The sequence below is a fragment of the Nycticebus coucang genome, chromosome 22, assembly GCF_027406575.1.
Source record: "Nycticebus coucang isolate mNycCou1 chromosome 22, mNycCou1.pri, whole genome shotgun sequence".
In the NCBI taxonomy this organism is placed as follows: domain Eukaryota; kingdom Metazoa; phylum Chordata; class Mammalia; order Primates; family Lorisidae; genus Nycticebus; species Nycticebus coucang.
This window is the reverse complement of record NC_069801.1, coordinates 49,637,900-49,656,053: the sequence shown is the minus strand read 5'-3', so window position 1 is coordinate 49,656,053 and position 18,154 is coordinate 49,637,900. Positions and strand designations below refer to the sequence as shown.

The following is an 18,154-nucleotide window of genomic DNA, read 5'->3' as shown; positions in this document are numbered from 1 at the left end:
GGAACAATGACAACAACAACAACAACAACAACAAAAGAACAGCTGGGTGTTGTTGAGGACACCTGTAGTCCCAGCTACTTGGGAGGCTGAAGCAAAAGAATAAAGAGAATCGCTTAAGTCTAAGAGTTAGAGGTTGCTGTGAGCTGTGATGCCACAGCACTCTACCGAGGGTGACATAGTGAGGCTCTGTCTCTTAAAAAAAAAAAAAAAAGAAAAGAATCCAAAGCAAAGTACTGAAACAAAAAATACTGTGTGGGAAGTGACTGTGGCTCAGTGAATGGGGTGCCAGCCCCATATACCAAGGGTGGCGGATTTGAATCCAGCCCTGGCCAAACTGCAACAAAAAAATAGCTGGGTGCTGTGGTGAGTGCTGGTAGTCCCAGCTACTTGGGAGGCTGAGCCAAGAGAATCGTCTAAGCCCAAGATCTGGACGTTGCTGTGAGCTGGGACATCATAGCACTCTACCAAGGGCGATAAAGTGAGACTCTGTCTCTAAAAAAATAAAATAAAATAAAAAGAATTTTAAACATATGAAGTAAAAACTGATACAACTGTAAGGAGAAACAAATAAATCCACAATTATAATCAGAGATTTCAAAACTCCTCTGTCAATAATTGACAGAACAGTGCAGTGCCTATGACTCAGTGGGCAGGGTGCTGGCCCCATATACCGAGGGTGGCAGGTTCAAACCTGACCCCAGCCAAACTGCAACAAAAAAATAGCCGGGTGTTGTGGCAGGTGCCTGTAGGTCCAGCTACTTGGGAGGCTGAGGCAAGGGAATTGCCCAAGCCCAGGAGTTGGAGGTTGCTGTGAGCTGTGTGATGTCACAGCACTCTACTGTGGGCAATAAAAGTGAAACTCTGTCTCTACAAAAAAAATAAAATAAAATAAAAATAATTGGCAGAATAGGTAGGCAGAAAATCAGTAAGGATATGGTAGACTTGTACAAAATCAACCAACAAGACTTGAGTGCCATTTATAGAACATTACGCCCAATAATAGCACAATATACATTCTTCTCAAGTGTCCAGAACATTTACCAAATAGACCATGTTCCCTGCCATACACAAGTCTCAATAAATTCAAAAAGACTCAAATAAAACAAGCCTATTCTCTGACCACAAAGAATTACATTAGAATCAATATCTCAAAATAAATTAGTGGAAAACAATTTTTTTCCCACAGACACACTCATTCACTCTCTCACACACAACATGGGATAAAATAAAATTTAAATTGTAAGGTAATAGAGACAGATATGGAAGGAAACATATCAGTTGTATTAATATTAATTATTTCCTAGAGATCAAAATGATAGAAGGTGGGGCGGTGCCTGTGGCTCAAAGGGGTAGGGCATCAGTCCCATATGCCGGAGGTGGTGGGTTCAAACCCAGCCCTGGCCAAAAAAAACACACACACACACAAAAAAAAAAGATAGAAGGTTGAGAACAGAGGTTTTTTTTTGTTGTTGTTTGTTTTTTGAGACAAAATAAATTTTTTTGAGCCCAAGAGCTGGAGGTTGTTCACTCCATTGCTCTTGGTAGAATGCTGTGGCGTCACAGCTCACAGCAACCTCCAACTCCTGGGCTTAGGTGATTCTCCTGCCTCAGCCTCCCCAAGTAGCTGGGACCACAACTCCCGGCTATTTTTTTGTTGCAGTTTGGCCAGGGCTGGGTTTGAACCCACCACCCCCAGTATATGGGGCTGGCACCCTACTTACTGAGCCACAGGCGCCGCCCGGGAACAGAGTTTTAAACATTTTAAATATATTTCTCTACTGTCTCACTAGTTATGATAAACATGTATTCCTTTTGAAATTTAAAAAAAATTGTGTTTTTTTCTTTTGGGGATTTTTTTGAGATAGAGTCTCACTTTGTCACCCTCAGTAGAGTGCTGTAAAGTCAGCTCACAGCAACCTCCAGCTCTTGGGCTCAAGTTATTGAGCCTTGTCTCAGCCTCCTGAGTAGCTGGAACTACAGGTGCCCACCACAACACCTGGCTACTTTTAGAGACAGGGTCTCACTCTTGCTCAGGCTGGTCTTGAACCTGTGAGCTCAGGCAATTCACCTGCCTCGGCCTCCCAGAATGCTAGGATTATAGGCATGAGCCACCGCCACCACACCTGGCCATGTTTTTTTGTTTTGTTTTGTTTTATGAGACACTGTGTCGCCCTGGGTAGAGTGCTATGGTGTCGTAGCTCACAGCAACCTCAAACTCTTGGGCTCAAGCAATCCTCTTGCTTCAGCCTCTCAAGTAGTTGCAACAAGCACTCGCCACAATGCCCAGCTAGTTTTTCTATTTTTTTAATTTTTTTTTGTAGAGACAGAGTCTCATTTTACTGCCCTCGGTAGAGTGCCATGATGTCACAGGACTCACAGCAACCTTCAGCTCTTGGGCTTCCGTGATTCTCCTGTCTCAGCCTCCCGAGCAGCTGGGACTACAGGCGCCTGCCACAATGCCCAGCTATTTTTTGGTTGCAGTTCAGCCAGGGCGGGGTTTGAACCCGCCACCCTCGGTACATGGGGCCGGCGCCCTACTCACTGAGCCACAGGCGCCACCCAGTTTTTCTATTTTTATTTATTTTTTATTTTTTAATTTTTTTTTTTTTTTTTTGTAGTGACAGAGTCTCACTTTATGGCCCTCGGTAGAGTGCCATGGCATCACACAGCTCACAGCAACCTCCAACTCCTGGGCTTAAGCAATTCTCTTGCCTCAGCCTCCCGAGTAGCTGGGACTACAGGCGCCCGCCACAACGCCCGGCTATTTTTTTTTTGGTTGCAGTTCAGCCGGGGCTGGGTTTGAACCTGCCACCCTCGATATATGGGGCCGGCACCTTACCCACTGAGCCACAGACGCCGCCCAATATTTTTTAATTTTTTTAGAGACAAAGTCTTATTCTGTTGTCCTCAGTAGAGTGCGTGGCGTCACACCTCACAGCAACCTCCAACTCCTGGGCTTAGGCGATTCTCTTGCGTCAGCCTCCCAAGTAGCTGGGACCACAGGTGCCCGCCACAACACCTGGCTATTTTTTGTAGCAGTTTGGCCAGGGCTGGGTTTGAACCCACCACCCTCGGTATATGGGGCCAGCACCCTACTCAGTGAGACACAGGCATTGCCCGGTTTTTCTAATTATGGTAGAGATGGGATCTCACTGTTGCTCAGGTTGGTCCCGAACTCCTGAGCTCAAGAAATCCAGCTGCCTTGGCCTAACAGAGTATCAAAAAAAGTATTTTTGGCCAGGCACGGTGGCTCATGCTTGTAATCCTAGCACTCTGGGAGGCTGAGGGGGGTGGAATGCTCTGAGCTCACAGGTTCCAGACCAGCCTGAGCCAGAGCAAGACCTTATCTCTATAAATAGCCAGGCATTGTGGCGGGGACCTATAATCCTAGAGAATTGTTTAAACCAGTGGTTCTCAATCTTCCTAATGCCGTGACTCTTTAATACAGTTCCTCATGTTGTGGTGACCCCCAACCATAACAAAAATAATTTTATGGTTGGGGGTCACTACACATGAGGAACTGTATTAAAGGGTCACGGCATTAGGAAGGTTGAGAATCACTGGTTTAAGCCCAAAAGTTGAGGTTGCTGGGAGCTATAATGCCACAGCACTCTACCAAGGGCTACAAAGTGAGACTCTGTCTCAAAAAACAAAAAAAAAGTATAAAGCCCTAAGAGATCTTTCTGAATTCTTAAATTCTTCCTTTCTTCTTCAGGTAGCTGAGCCAACTTCTATTTAATTCTATCTAAAGAGAATAGTGATTATTCTATTTAATAATTATATGGACCCTGAATAAAACAATCACATACTGTAATTTATTTAACAATTCTTCCAATACTGGGCATTTAGGTTTTTTTTTTTTTTTGAGACAGAGCTTCAAGCTGCCACTCTGGGTAGAGTGTCGTGGCGTCATGGCTCACAGCAACCTCCAACTCTTGGGCTTAGGTGATTCTCTTGCCTCAGCTTCCCAAGTAGCTGGGACTACAGGTGCCTGCCATAACGCCTGGCTATATTTTGGTTGTAGTTGTCATTGTTGTTTGGCAGGCCCAGGCTGGATTCGAACCCGACAGCTCTGGTGTATGTGGCTGGCGCCTTAGCCTCCGAGCCTCTTTTTTTTTTTTTTTTTGAGACAGAGTCTCATTTTATCACCCCCTGTAGAGTTCACAGCAACCTCAAACTCTTGGGCTACAGCAATCCTCTTGCCTCAGCCTCCCGAGTAGCTGGGACTTCATGCGCCCAGCACAATACCCGGCTAATTTTAGAGATGGGGTCTTGCTCAGGCTGGTCTTGCTCAGGCTGAGCTCAGGACAATCCACCCGCCTCAGCCTCCCAGAGTGCTAGGATTACAGGCATGAGCTACTGCGCCCTGCCTAGTATCATATATTCTTGCATATGAAAAACAAACATCAATTTATATATTTTTTAACTCACTCATCTGTGCCTCCTATAATCTAATTCTTTGAGAGTACAGGTTTGCTCCAAATGGCTTTTGCCACATGCCTAGCCAAAGAATAGCAATTTTCTTTTCTTTTTTTTTTTTTTTGCAGTTTTTTGGCCGGGGCTGGGTTTGAACCCTCCACCTCTGGCATATGGGGCTGGCACCCTACTCCCTTGAGCCACAGGCGCTGCCCTAGAACAGCAATTTTCAATGTATTACCTCAGACAGAAAAAAAATTACAGCTTGGAACTTAGCAGGAAATACTTATGTCTTACCAAAAGTCCTAGAACTTTCTGTTGAATTGATGATTCAGTTGGAAAAGACTATAAAAACAAAGAGAAAACTATATAAATACCTAATAAACCAAGTATAATAAACGAATGCTTAAATAAGTAATTCAATAAATAGCAAAACTGTAACCTAAATTTCCATTCTTACCTCTAGAACCCTCATGAAGAGTTCTAATCCTTGGTTTTCAATAAAGTGCCTACATGTGGTTGGGGATTCATCTGTGAGGTTCCAAAGTGCACTCAAAGTAAACTTCAATGTAGTGTCCACAGAATTTTGATTGGTTTTCTGCTTCACTATTTGAAGAAGTTGCTGAAAAGAGAAAACGGAATGTTTCATTTTTGAATTATTACAATTTGTGGTTTTTAATAACCATAAATTGACAAGGATTAGTCTCATAGACTAAAGTATTTCCTACAAAAGGTTCTTATATATAAAACAAATAGCAACTTGAATTAAACTTTCCTTCAACAAGAAAAAAAGCATAATATTTTCTTCCTTTCTTTTTTTTTTGAGACAGTCTCAAGCTGTCACCCTGGGTAGAGTGCCGTAGCGTCACAGCTCACAGCAACCTCAAACTCTTGGTTAAGTGATTCTCTTGCCTCAGCCTCCCAAGTAGCTAGGACTACAGGCACCCACCACAATGTCTGGCTATTTTTGTTGTTGTTGCAATTGTCACTGTTTTAGCTGGCCCAGCCTGGGTTTGAACTTTCCAGCTTCAGTGTATGTGGCTGGCTCCCCACCCACTGAACTATTATGCTGGGTGCCACCAGCATAATATTTTCTTTTTTTTTTTTTTTGGTGTTGTAACATTCTAGTAAGTGTGTATACAGTGGTATCTTGTTTTAAATTACAACCAGCATAATATTTTCATAAATACTTCTATATTATTCTGATCATGCCTTCAATCTAATTACCTGTAAAGAACACTGACAAATGATTAAAACTTTGGATTAACTATCTTTCCCAATCACATATACTACTTTCAGATCCTAGATTTAAAATGATGGAGGCTAAGAAACAGGAATGAAGTCAATATTTATTAAAGATCAGCAAATTATAACCTGTATGTACCATAGTATTATTATCCCCCCCACTTTTTTGTTGTTGTTGCAGTTTGGCTGGGGCTGGGTTTGAACCTGCCACCCTTGGTATATAGGGCTGGTGATCTACTCACTGAGCCACAGGCACTGCCCCCCCCCTTTTTTTTTGAGACAGAATCTCACAATATCACCCTTGGTAGAGTGCCATGGCATCACAGCTCACAGCAACCTCCAACTCTTGGTGCTCAAGTGATTCTCTTGCCTCAGCCTCCCAAGTAGCTGGGACTACAGGCACCCGCCACAATGCCCAGCTATATTTTCGTTGTAGTTGTCATTGTTGTTTGGCGGGCCCGGGCTGGATTCGAACCACCAGGTCCTGTGCATGTGGCTGGTGCCTCAGCAGCTTGAGCTACAGACACCAAGCCTATTATCCCCATTTTTCAGGAGAGAAAATTGAGTCTGAGATCTATTAAGTAAGAGGCTGAGGCAGGAAGATCACTTGAGGTCAGGTGTTCGAAACCAGCCTGAGAAAGATTGAGGAGCGAGATGTCCCCCCACCCCCAAAAAAAATAAAAAATAAAAAATTAGTAGATGCCATGGCAGGCACCTATAGTCCCAGCTACTTGGGAGGCTGAGGCAGGAGGACTGCTTGAGCCTAGGAGTTTGCAGTTGCTGTGAGCTAGCCTGAGGCCTGAGTCCACGGCATTCTAGCCCAGGTACGAGAGTAAGACTGTCTCAAAAAAAAAATTAAGTGGGCAGCACCTGTGGCTCAATGAGTAGGGCTCTGGCCCCATATACCAAGGGTGGTGGGTTCAAACCTAGCCCCGGCCAAACTGTAACAAAAAAATAGCCAGGCGCTGTGGTGGGCACCTGTACTCCCAGCTACTCGGGAGGATGAGGTAGGAGAATCACCTAAGCCCAAGAGCTGGAGGTTGCTGTGAGCTGTGACACCACAGCACTCTACTGAGGGTGATAAAATGAGACTGTCTCTAAAAAAAAAAAAAATTAATTTTGTTTTGTTTTTTAACATTAAATAATTTGATTATAGTCAACTTAGTAAGAGAAAGTAGGAATTGGAAGAACTGATTCTATCATATACTTAACTCCCAATTCTCCTTTAAAATGGTAAGATGCAATGATAAGAGAATTAAAGTCTACATTGGATATAAAGATGATACCCTGTTTCCCCGAAAATAAGACAGTGTCTTATTTTAAGGTATGCTCCTAAAGATGCGCTAGGTCTTATTTTCAGGGGACGTCTTATCTTTCCTGTAAGTAGGTCTTATTTTCGGAGGATGTCTTATTTTCGGGGAAACGGGGTAGCTTTGAATCCCAATTGTAAATTATTTCTATCATGGTTTTACCCTAAGAAATTTAAGTCTGAAAGAGAAATGGTTTAAAAATTATATAAGGCATCCATAACTGCATTTTCAGATTACCTTTTGGGGGTAAAAGAAAGATCTGCTAAAACAGATATAAGAAAACATTAATGAACACTACTACTAAAGGTTATATACAATTCAGGGGAAAAAAATTTAAGGAACACAAACATCCAGGTACAATTAGGCCAGTTAACAGCATAATGGTTAAGTATAGTACAAGAAGAAAGCTACCTGAGCTTAAATATAAACTCTGTTATCTGGCTACCTACACAACTTTACCAGTTTCTTTGTTTCCTAAACTATAGATTGCAAGTGATAATTAAGAGCAGGTGGGAAAAAAACTAGCTATAATCATTATCACTACTACTATTAATTCCTACTATTAAACTAAGCTTGATTTCCTCCAGGGGTGTCTGATCTTTTGGCTTCTTTATGCCACACTGGAAGAAGAGGAGCTGTCTTAGGCCTCACATTAAATATATACCAACACTAACAAAAGCTGATGAGCAAAAAAAAGGTCCATGCATAGTTGTTGTGATATCCACACCTACAGATAAGCAAAAAAGTCTTCCCATAATGGGCCACAAGTTGGACACCCATGCTTCCTTAAAATCTCTGAATATATCTCTAGCCAAATTATTGAGACATACAGCAATAAAAAGCCTTTTTTTTTTTTTGAGACAGAGTCTCACTCTGTTGCTCTGGGTAAATTGCTATGGTGTCATCATAGCTCACAACAACCTCTAACTCTTGGACTCAAGAGATCCTTTTGCCTCAGTTTTTTTATTTTTAGTAGAGATGTGTCTCACTCTTGCTCAGGCTAATCTCGAACTCCTGAGCTCAAGCAATCCACCCACCTCAACCTCCCAGAGTGCTAGGATTATAGGCATGAGCCACCCCGCCAGACCTAAAATGCCATTTTTTAGACTAACATGTCATTCATGCAATAAGTAAAAGTAAATAAGAATCCTTTTCTACTTTTCTAATATATATTTTATTTTGTTAGGTACTTAGTATACATTCCTTCAATTAATGTTTTTTCCTTCTCATAATAACTATATAGAGTATTTTTTATCACCTCTAAGAAAATTGTGACTTGCTCAAAATACAACTAGTAAGAAAGAGAATTGGCAATAAACCCATATGTCAACTCCAAAATTCCTACTCTTTCTTTTTTTTTTTTTTGGCCGGGGCTGGGTTTGAACCCACCACCTCCGGCATATGGGATCGGCACCCTACCCCTTTGAGCCACAGATGCCGCCCCAAAATTCCTACTCTTTCAATTATCCTACAGAAGCCTTCCTTTTCCTTATATTTCTTTTTCATTCATATTCCTACTAATATACTATTTATTGTTTTATTAATTTATGTAAAAAAAAATTTTTTTTTTTGAGACAGAGCCTCAACCTGTCACCCTGGGTAGAGTGCCATGGCGTCACAGTTGACAGCAACCTCCAACTCCTGGACTCAAGTGATTCTCGTGCCTCCGCCTCCCAAGTTGCTGGGACTACAGGTGCTTGTCACATGCCCAACTATAAAAAAAAAATTTTTTTTGAGGCAGTCTTAAGCTGTCGCCCTGGGTGGAATGCCATGGTGTCACAGCTCACAGCAAATCAAACTCTTGGGCTTAAGTGATTCTCTTGCCTCAACCTCCCAAGTAGCTGGGACTACAAGTGCCTTAAACTTAAGCTTTCAAATGTTTCTTCAGCCTCAGCCTCTTGAGTCACTGGGATTACAGGTATGTATGCGCTACTGTATCCAAGTTATACTTTTTAGATTGTAGTATAACTACCGGTGCCCACCACAATGCCCAGCTATTTTTCGGTTATAGTTGTTAATTCTTGTTTAGCAGGCTGGACTGGATTCAAACCCGCCAGCTCTGGTATATGTGGCTGGCACCCTAGCCGCTGAGCTACAGGTGCTGAGCCTATGTTCAATTTTTTTAGAGATAGTCTTGTGATATCACAGAGGCTAGAGTGCAGTGGTGATCATACCTAACAATAGCCTTGAACATCTGATCTCAAGCAATCCTCCTGCTTCAGCCTTCTGTATAGTTGGTACTATAGGTACATGCCATCACCTGCCTAAATTTTTTTACCATTTTAGAGACAGGGTCTTGCTAAGTTGCCTAGGCTAGTCTTAAACATTTTTTTTTGAGACAGAGTCTCAAGCTGTCACCACCATGGGTAAAGTGCCATGGTGTCATAGCTCACAGCAACCTCCAACTCTTGGGCTTAAGTGATTCTCTTGCCTCATCCTCCAAAGTAGCTGGGACTACAGGTGCCTTAAACTTAAGCTTTCAAATGTTTCTTCAGCCTCAGCCTCTTGAGTCACTGGGATTACAGGTGTGTGTGCGCTACTGTATCCAAGTTATACTTTTTAGATTGTATTATAACTTCATCAACATAGCTATTTTCTCTATTATACTGCGAGTCAATGGGAAGAAATTGTAGACACAATTCAGTGTGAATCCCTATTATCTAGGAAAGTAGCAGGAACTTGATGGGTACGCTATACACAGTTATCAAATGAATGACTTACTTTCTCATTGCATACATTATGTATAAGTCATGGAAAAAAGGAATCTCTTACTTGACTTCTCTTTTCTTTTCTTTTTTTTTTTTTTTTGAGACTGAGTCTCTCACTTTGTTGTTCTTGGTAGAGTGCTGTGGTGTCATAGTTCACAGCAATCTCCAATTCTTGGGCTCAAGTGATTCTCTTGCCTCAGCCTCCCAAGTCCCTCAGCTGGGACTACAGGTGCCTGCCACAACACCAGCTATTTTCAGAGACAAGGGCTCGCTTTGGCTCAGGCTGGTCTCAAACCCATGAGCTCAGGCAATCCACCTGCCTCAGCCTCCCAGAGTGCTAGGATTAAGGGCATGAGCCACTGCACCCGGGGTCTTACTTGACTTTTCCATGTACTATTACTGTTCAAACAACTCACGACAGGATTTTTTTTTTTTTTTTTTTTTTAGATAGAGTCTCCCTTTGTCACCCTGGGTAGAGTGCAGGGGTACCATTGTAAAACTCTTGGGCTCAAGCAATCCACTGGGCTTGGCCTTTTTTTTTTTTTTTTTTTGCAGTTTTTGGTAGGGGCTGGGTTTGAACCCGCCACCTCCGGCATATGGGGCCGGCACGCTACTCCTTCGAGCCATAGGCGCCGCCCTAGGCTTGGCCTTTCTAGTAGCTGGGACGATAGGTATGTGCCACCAGGCCTGGCTAATTTTTCTATTTTTAGTAGAGACAAGGTTTTCAATCTTGCTCAAACTGGTCTTAAACTCCTGACCTCAAGCAATCCTCTACCTCAGCCTCCCAAAGTGCTAGGATTACAGTTGAGTAAACAAAGGGATTTTTTTTTTTTTTTTTTTTTTTGGTTGGGGCTGAGTTTGAACCCGCCACCTCCAGCATATGGGACTGGCGCCCTACTCCTTGAGCCACAGGCGCCACCCACAAAGTGATTTTAATAAGAAGCTCTTTTTTTTTTTTAATAAGAAGCTCTTAAAACAGACTTTTTGCCTCTAGTCCTTCCTAAAACACTGTTTATATCTACTCTCTTGAAAGCTTTTTAAACTTTTTACTGTTTATTATTGTTTCTTCAACTGATTATAAGTAAGCAAAATCATATATCAATTACTTAAATTATCTGCTTCTCCAAAGCATATAGCACAATCTTATGCCTATAATAGTCCCTATGCTTTCTAGATAAATAATAAAAATCACAGAATTTTATAACTAGACAGGTAGATAAGATACTAATGCTTACGTGGGCCCCAAGGTTCAAGTAATTTGCCTAAATTCACAAAATGAGTTTACAAAAGTTAGATCTTAGGTCATCCAATTCCTAGTTCACAGCTCTCTCTATTTCTGTTAAGGAGAAACAAACTCAAAGCTGCCTCTATGAAAAGAAATGAATACACCTCTATGCCTCTATGAAAAGAAATGAATACTTAGAAGTAACAAAAAGAACTTTAAAAAATATATAAAATGATAGAAGCAATAAAAATGAATATGTACATACTATCTACTGCCCTATATAGAGGATAAAACAGACTTACTCTGACAATGAAGAGCTCAGCACCAAGTTGTGCAGTTTGTTCTGTAGAAAGCTGCAAGTAAGCGTAAAACAAAGTAAATGTCCAAGAACTCACCAGTGTGAGTTCAGTAGCATTCGCTGTAACAGATTCTAAAGGTCAGACTAGAAATCTGTAATACTGAATGCAGCCTGAACAAGCAGGCTAGTAGAGAGGTTTACTAATCTTTCTGGGCCACAGATTTGGGGGAATGTAATGAGAAATAGATGCTTATAGAAAATTATTCAGCAAGAATGCAGGTACCTTGGCAGCTAGGATAGAAATGATAGCAACTGCCATCCTTTGCATGTTTTGATCCTCATGGTTGCAGAGCCACTGCATGACAAGCTTGGCTGCTTCAAATCTGAAAACACACAAAGGGTTTCATCAACAAATTCTGGAGTACCAGCCACAATTTTCAGAGCTATAGGAAATAGACACTATAATTTAAATAGATGACAAGGAAAGGAAAAATTCCTCTTAACTGAGAGAATAACAACTACATTTAGTGTTTCAGAGATAATTCCATATTATTAATTCTGACATTTTGTAAAGACAGAGAGTTTGGAAAATGATTTTATACTATCTGGCATTTCATCTTGTAGAATTAGAATATATTTTTAGTATATATTTGAATACTGTAGTGGTTTCAATGCTATAGTCATAATTTAAGTATTTTCTGGGATCCTCGTAGCACCTAGTACAATAAGAGCATTCATTTTACTAAATCAATTTTTTTTCTTAAGACAGTCTTACTCTGTTCCCCAGGCTAGAGTGCTGTGGCATCATAGCTCAGACCAACCTCAAGCTCTTGGGCTCAAGTGATCCTCTTGTCTCAGCCTTCCCAGTAGCTGGACTATAGGTGTCTGCCATAACACCCAGCTAGTTTTTCTGTTTTTATTAGAGACAGGGTCTTGCTCTTGCTCAGGCTGGTCTCAAACTCCTGAGATTAAGCAATCTAGCCACCTCAGCCTCCTACAGTGCTAGGATTACAAGTGTGAGCCACTGTACCCAGCTGTAAATTAATTGATTGATTTCATTAATTAAGCCCCTGCTTTGTGACAAATGTTATTCTTAGAGATAGAGTATTGAAAAAAAAAAAAAACCAAAAACCAGAACAATGTCCCTATTCACATAGAGCTTACACTCTAGTGAGGAAGTCAGAAAATAAATTAGATAGGCTTGGCATGAAGCTCACACTTGTCATCCTAGCACTCAGAGAGGCTGAGTTGGGTGGATTGCCTGAACTCACTGGCCTGAGACCCTGTCTCTAAAAATAGCCAGGAGTTGTGATGGGTGCCTATAGTCCCAGCTACTTGGGAGGCTGAGGCAAGAGAATTACCTGAGCCCAAGAGTTTGAGGTTGTTGTGAGCTATGATGCCATAGCACTCTACGGAGGGCAACAAAGTGAGACTGTCTCAAAAAAAAAAAAAAAGACGATGAAAGAAAAGAAATTAGATAATTAAGTAAAATACATATAGGATTAGGTATTTTGACATATGCTATAGAGGAAAAAAAAGCAAGAAAAGAGAAATCATCAAATGAAATTTTATGAGGGGCAGCTAGGGAAGGAGCTAGGGAAGGCCTCATTGAAACTTTTTTGTTTGTTTTTTGGAGATAGGACAGGGCCTCAGAGTCTCACTCTATTGCCTGGTAATGAAGGAAGTGGCATCACCATACCTCAATGCAGCCTAAAACTCCTGGGCTCAAGAGATCCTCCTTTCTCAGCCTTCTGAGTAGCTGGGACTACCACCACAGCCACAGCCAGCAACTCACTGGAACTTTTGAGAAAGTGATATGGATGTCTATGGGAACGCAATTTCCCCTGAGGGAAATAGCTCTGAAGTAGGGACACTCCTGGAAGTTTTGAGAAATAGCATGGAGAATAGAGAACAAGGGAAAAAATTCTGAGAGAAGTTAGACTTAACAGGGGAGACAGATCATACAGTCTTTCTTTCTTTCTTATTTTTTTTTTTTTTTGAGACAGAGCCTCAAGCTGTCACCGTAGGTAGAGTGCCGGGGGATCACAGCTCATAGCAACCTTCAACTCTTGGGCTTAAGCGATTCTCTTGCCTCAGCCTCCCAAGTACCTGGGACTACAGGCGCCCACCACAATGCCTGACTGGTTTTGGTTGTAGTTCTCATTGCTGTTTGGCAGGCCCAGGCTGGATTTGAACCCGCCAAATCCAGTGTATGTGGCTGGCACCCTAGCCACTGAGCTACAGGTGCCCTAGCCCATACAGAGTCTTAATAAAGAATCAGCTTTTACTCTCAACAAGATGAAAAGACATGGATGGCTTCTAAGTAGAGATATAATATGAACTGAGATAGTTTACCAGCTGTGTTTAGAATAAACTTAAGGAGGGCAAGGATAGGAGCAGGAGAGCAGTTCAGAGGCTACTATAATACACTTGATCTTAGCCAAAAGGCCGAGAAGTGATAGAGAGGCTACCATAATAAGTGAGGAGATAAATCACTTTTTTTTTTTGTAGAGACAGAGTTTCACTTTATTGCCCTCGGTAGAGTGCCATGGCATCACACAGCTCACAGCAACCTCCAACTCCTGGGCTTAAGCGATTCTCTTGCCTCAGCCTCCCGAGTAGCTGGGACTACAGGCGCCCGCCACAACGCCCGGCTATTTTTTTTGTTGCAGTTTGGCCAGGGCTAGGTTTGAACCCACCACTCTCGGTATATGGGGCCAGCGCCCTGCTCACTGAGCCGCAGGCGCCACCCCCGATAAATCACTTTTAGTGTATCTCAAGAGATAGAAATGGAAGTGAAGAGAAACAGTCGAATTCTGGATATATTCTGAACACAGGGATGGATTTGCCAAAGGACTGAGTATAGGAGATGATGGGTGGATTCAAGAGTATATGTGTTTCTGATAATCTTACCTATAGTCTCATCCTTTATTGCTTCTTGGCCTTTTGGCTAAGATCAAGTGTAGTCTCATCCTTTAAGACTCAGCTCACATATAACTTCCTTATTTTATTTTTTTTTCTGGAGACCGAGTCTCACTATGTTGTCCTCAGTAGAGTGCCATGGTATCATAGCTCACAGCAACCTCAAACCCTTGGGCTTAAGAGATTCTCTTGCTTCAGCCTCCCAAGTAGCTGGGACTACAGGCACCTGCCACAACGCCTGGCTATTTTTTGGTTGTAGTTGTCATTGTTGTTTGGCGGGCCTGGGCTAGATTAGAACTGGCCAGCTCAGGTGTAGGTGGCTGGCACCTTAGCCGCTTGAGCTACAGGCGCTGAGCCTAATTTATATTTTTTTACTCACTGAACTATGGGCGCTGAGCCTAAAAATTATCTTTTAAAATAGCAAAATGAAAAAAAAAATCACCTTTTAACTCCCAAATTACGACATTTTAGAAAACAAAGGACCCCTTTTGTACTTACTAAAATCCAGGTGCATGCCCTCCCTTAACCTCTGCTCAAAAAGTTTCCTCTATTAATTCAATATTAAATAATGATAATAGGGCAGCACCTGTAGCTCAATGGGTAGGGTGCCGGCCACATACACCAAGGCTGACAAGTTCAAACCCAGCCCAGGCCAGCTAAAACAACAATGACAACTGAAACAACAAAAAAATAGCCGGGTATTGTGGCAGGTGCCTGTGGTCCCAGCTACTTAGGAGGCTGAGGCAAGAGAATTGCTTAAGCCCAAGAGTTAGGGTTCCTGTAAGCTGTGATGCCATGACACTCTACCAGGGGTGACAGCTTGAGACTCTGCCTCAAAAAAAAAGAAAGAAAGAAAAAATAATGGTAAGAAGTATGTTACAGTTGTAGTTCTAGTCACTTAGAACTAGAAGACCAGAGTCTTTCAACATTGCAGTTATTTAGTCACAAAATTACAGCCAAGACAATGAATCTTTATATACCCTGGTTTCTTTACCTTTTGAATGGGGATAATAATGCTTATAGCTGAAAATACTGTATGGATATTCTAAAAATTATAAACAATATAAGTTCTAAAGCAAAGGATTATGAAAACAGGGGCCAATTGCTTCCATATATGTCAAAGCACTAAATTAGAGAAAGTGGAGGAAGTGTTGTATAAGCAACCCACAATCCAACCTACTCAATTAATCCTACACCAGCGATATCCTAAGGCTAAATTGTAAGAAATGGCCTAAAACAGATTTCGAAAATTCTGTTTTGCTCCATTTTAAGTTCTAGGGCTATCACTTGCCTGTTAAATGGAACATCTTGGAGGATCCGGTCACTGCAAAGCGAAAGGAGGCAATTCTTCTGTAACTAAGGAATTAAAGGGAGAAAAAAAATCTTAAGTAAAATATCACTTTATCTTTTGTTTTTGAGCCAGAGTCTTGCTCTGTCACCTGGGCTAGAGTGCCCTGGCCTCAGCCTACCTCCCAGCAACCTTAAATTGGATTCAAGCTATTCTCCTGCCTCAGCCTTCAAGTAGCTGGGATTACAGGCCAGTTAATTTTTCTATTTTTGGTAGACAGAGTCTCGCTTTGCTCAGGCTGGTCTTGAACTCTTGAGCTCAAGGGATCTTCCTGCCTCGGCCTCCCAGGGTGCTAGGATTACAGGGGTGAGCCACCATACCTGGCCACTCTGTTCTCTTTTAACCAAAGTTAGTTTCTAGGCAGAGAGGAAAAAGACTGAGGAAACACCAGTTACTTCTTACAGCCTTTGTTCTGCCCATCTACTATTTTATTTTTTTCTTTTATAATTCAGATTTTTATTGGTTGTGTTGAAGATCAACACAGACTTTTTTTTTTTTTAATTGAGACAGAGTCTCACTATGTTGCCCTTGGTAGAATACTGTAGTGTCACAGCTCACAGCAACCTCCAACTCTTGGGTTCAAGCAATTCTCTTGCCTCAGCCTCCCAAGTAGATGGGACTACAGGCGCCCGCCACAATGCGTGGCTATAGTTTTGTGTTTTTTAGTAGGCCCGGCCTGGGGTCGAACCCACAAGTCCCGGTGCATGTTGCCAGTGCCCTACCCACTGAACTACAGGTGCTGCCCCTCAACACAGACTTTTAAATTTGTACAATTAAATTTTTTTTTCTTTTTTTGAGTCAGAGTCTCACTATGTCACCCTCAGTAGAATGCCATAGCGTCACAGCTCATAGCAACCTCAAACTCTTGGGCTTAAACGATTCTCTTGCCTCAGCCTCCCAGTAGCTGGGACCACAGGTGCCTGCCATAACACCCAGGCATTTTTCTGTTGCAATTGTCATTGTTGCTTTAGCTGGCCTAGGCTGGATTTTAACCTGCCAGCCTTGGTGTATGTGGCTGGCACCTTAACCACTGTACTACTGGTGCTGAGCCTCATCAGCTATTTTCTTATTGCAGTTGTCGTCGTTTAGCTGGCCCTGGCCAGGCTCAAACCCACCAGCATCAGTGCATGTGGCTGGCGCTGTAACCACTGTGCTATAGGTGCTGAGTCAAATTTTTTTTTCTTTTATAGTTGAGATTTTTATTGGTTGTGTTGAGGATCAATACAGACATTTTATTTATTTATAAACAGAGTTTTACTATGTCACCCTCAGTAGAGTGTCGCAGCATCACAGTTTACAGCACCTCAAACTCTTGGGCTTAAGCGATTCTCTTGCCTCAGCCTCCCAAGTAGCTAGGACTACAGGCACCCACCACAACATCCAGCTATTATTTTATTATAGTTGTCATTATTATTATTTTTTTTTTTGTAGAGACAGAGTCTTACTTTATCGCCCTCGGTAGAGTGCCATGGCATCACACAGCTCACAGCAACCTCCAACTCCTGGGCTTAAGCGATTCTCTTGCCTCAGCCTCCCGAGTAGCTGGGATTACAGGTGCCCGCCACAATGCCCAGCTATTTTTTGGTTGCAGTTTGGCCAGGGCCAGGTTTGAACCCGCCACCCTCGGTATATGGGGCCGGCGCCTTACCAACCGGCCAACTTACACAGGCGCCGCCCATATAGTTGTCATTATTGTTTAGCAGGCTCAGGCCGGTTTCGAACCCTCCAGCTTTGCTGTATGTGGCTGGTAACCTAATCACTGAGCTATGGGCCCCAAGCCCAGTACAGACATTTTAATTTGTGTGATTCTTAACATATGTACCCAAAAATCTAAGAGGTCGTTTGCTGTAATTCTTTTTTTAAACAATTATTCCAGTGACTTTCCAGCTTAAAATTTGGAGGCAATTTTTCCATAAGAGGATGTCAAGTATCAATACCTTTAAATGTCGCTAAGCTGTTACATTGGTCCCACCAATTCACAGTTTATTACTATATACACTACATACTCAAATTGTCAGTCTTTCACAACATAGCACCAAAGTTATTAGAAAAACACATAGGACTACCACAACCAAAGATATCATAGAGTGTACACAATTCTGACAGGGAAAGCCATCATCAAGGCAGTGGTTTTCGTTAGGAAACAATTCTACTAAAAAATAAGGGACTAGAAGAAATTTTAAAGGACATTAAATGCAAGACTGGTACTCCATATTGCCATTTAGTATACTTTGCATTACAGGATATAAAAACTAACCCCCCATCCATGGAATGTTAAGCTGACCTCAAAACAGTCAAAATCTCACATAATTCAACATCCTGCACTATTTTCTGGTTACACACACACACACACACACATACACACACAAAACAAACAAACAAAAACCAACCAGCAAATGATTTCACCTCTTAAAAAAAGTATTTACTTGGGGTGGTGCCTGTAGCTCAGTGGGTAGGGCGCAGGCTACATACACTGAGGGTGGCGGGTTTGAACCCAGCCTGAGCCGGCTAAACAACAATGACAATTACCATGAAAAAATAGCTGGGCATTGTGGTGGGCACCTGTAGTCCCAGCTACTTGGGAGGCCGAGGCAAGAGAATCTGTTAAACCCAAGAGGTCTGAGGTTGCTGTGAGCTGTGACACCACAGCATTCTACCCAGGGTGACATAGTGAGACTGTCT

General features: G+C 42.1%; 2 protein-coding genes and 1 pseudogene across 2 annotated transcripts in view; 1 reads left to right on the top strand and 2 right to left on the bottom strand.

Moving 5' to 3' along the window:
* The window catches only part of GPX7 (glutathione peroxidase 7), a 263,667-nt gene that overhangs the window by 33,135 nt on the left and 212,378 nt on the right, over window positions 1-18,154 (bottom strand). The gene's annotated exons all lie outside the window — the stretch shown is intronic.
* The window catches only part of ZYG11B (zyg-11 family member B, cell cycle regulator), a 91,505-nt gene that overhangs the window by 19,405 nt on the left and 53,946 nt on the right, over window positions 1-18,154 (bottom strand). Inside the window, exons 6-10 of the mRNA XM_053576517.1 lie at window positions 15,416-15,480; window positions 11,486-11,585; window positions 11,207-11,257; window positions 4,877-5,038; window positions 4,714-4,761 (exon numbers count right to left, since the gene is read on the bottom strand). Of these exons, the coding sequence (XP_053432492.1) occupies window positions 4,714-4,761; window positions 4,877-5,038; window positions 11,207-11,257; window positions 11,486-11,585; window positions 15,416-15,480 (426 nt within the window). The remainder of the gene's footprint in view (window positions 1-4,713; window positions 4,762-4,876; window positions 5,039-11,206; window positions 11,258-11,485; window positions 11,586-15,415; window positions 15,481-18,154) is intronic.
* On the top strand, window positions 14,133-14,297 carry LOC128575748 (uncharacterized; annotated as a pseudogene).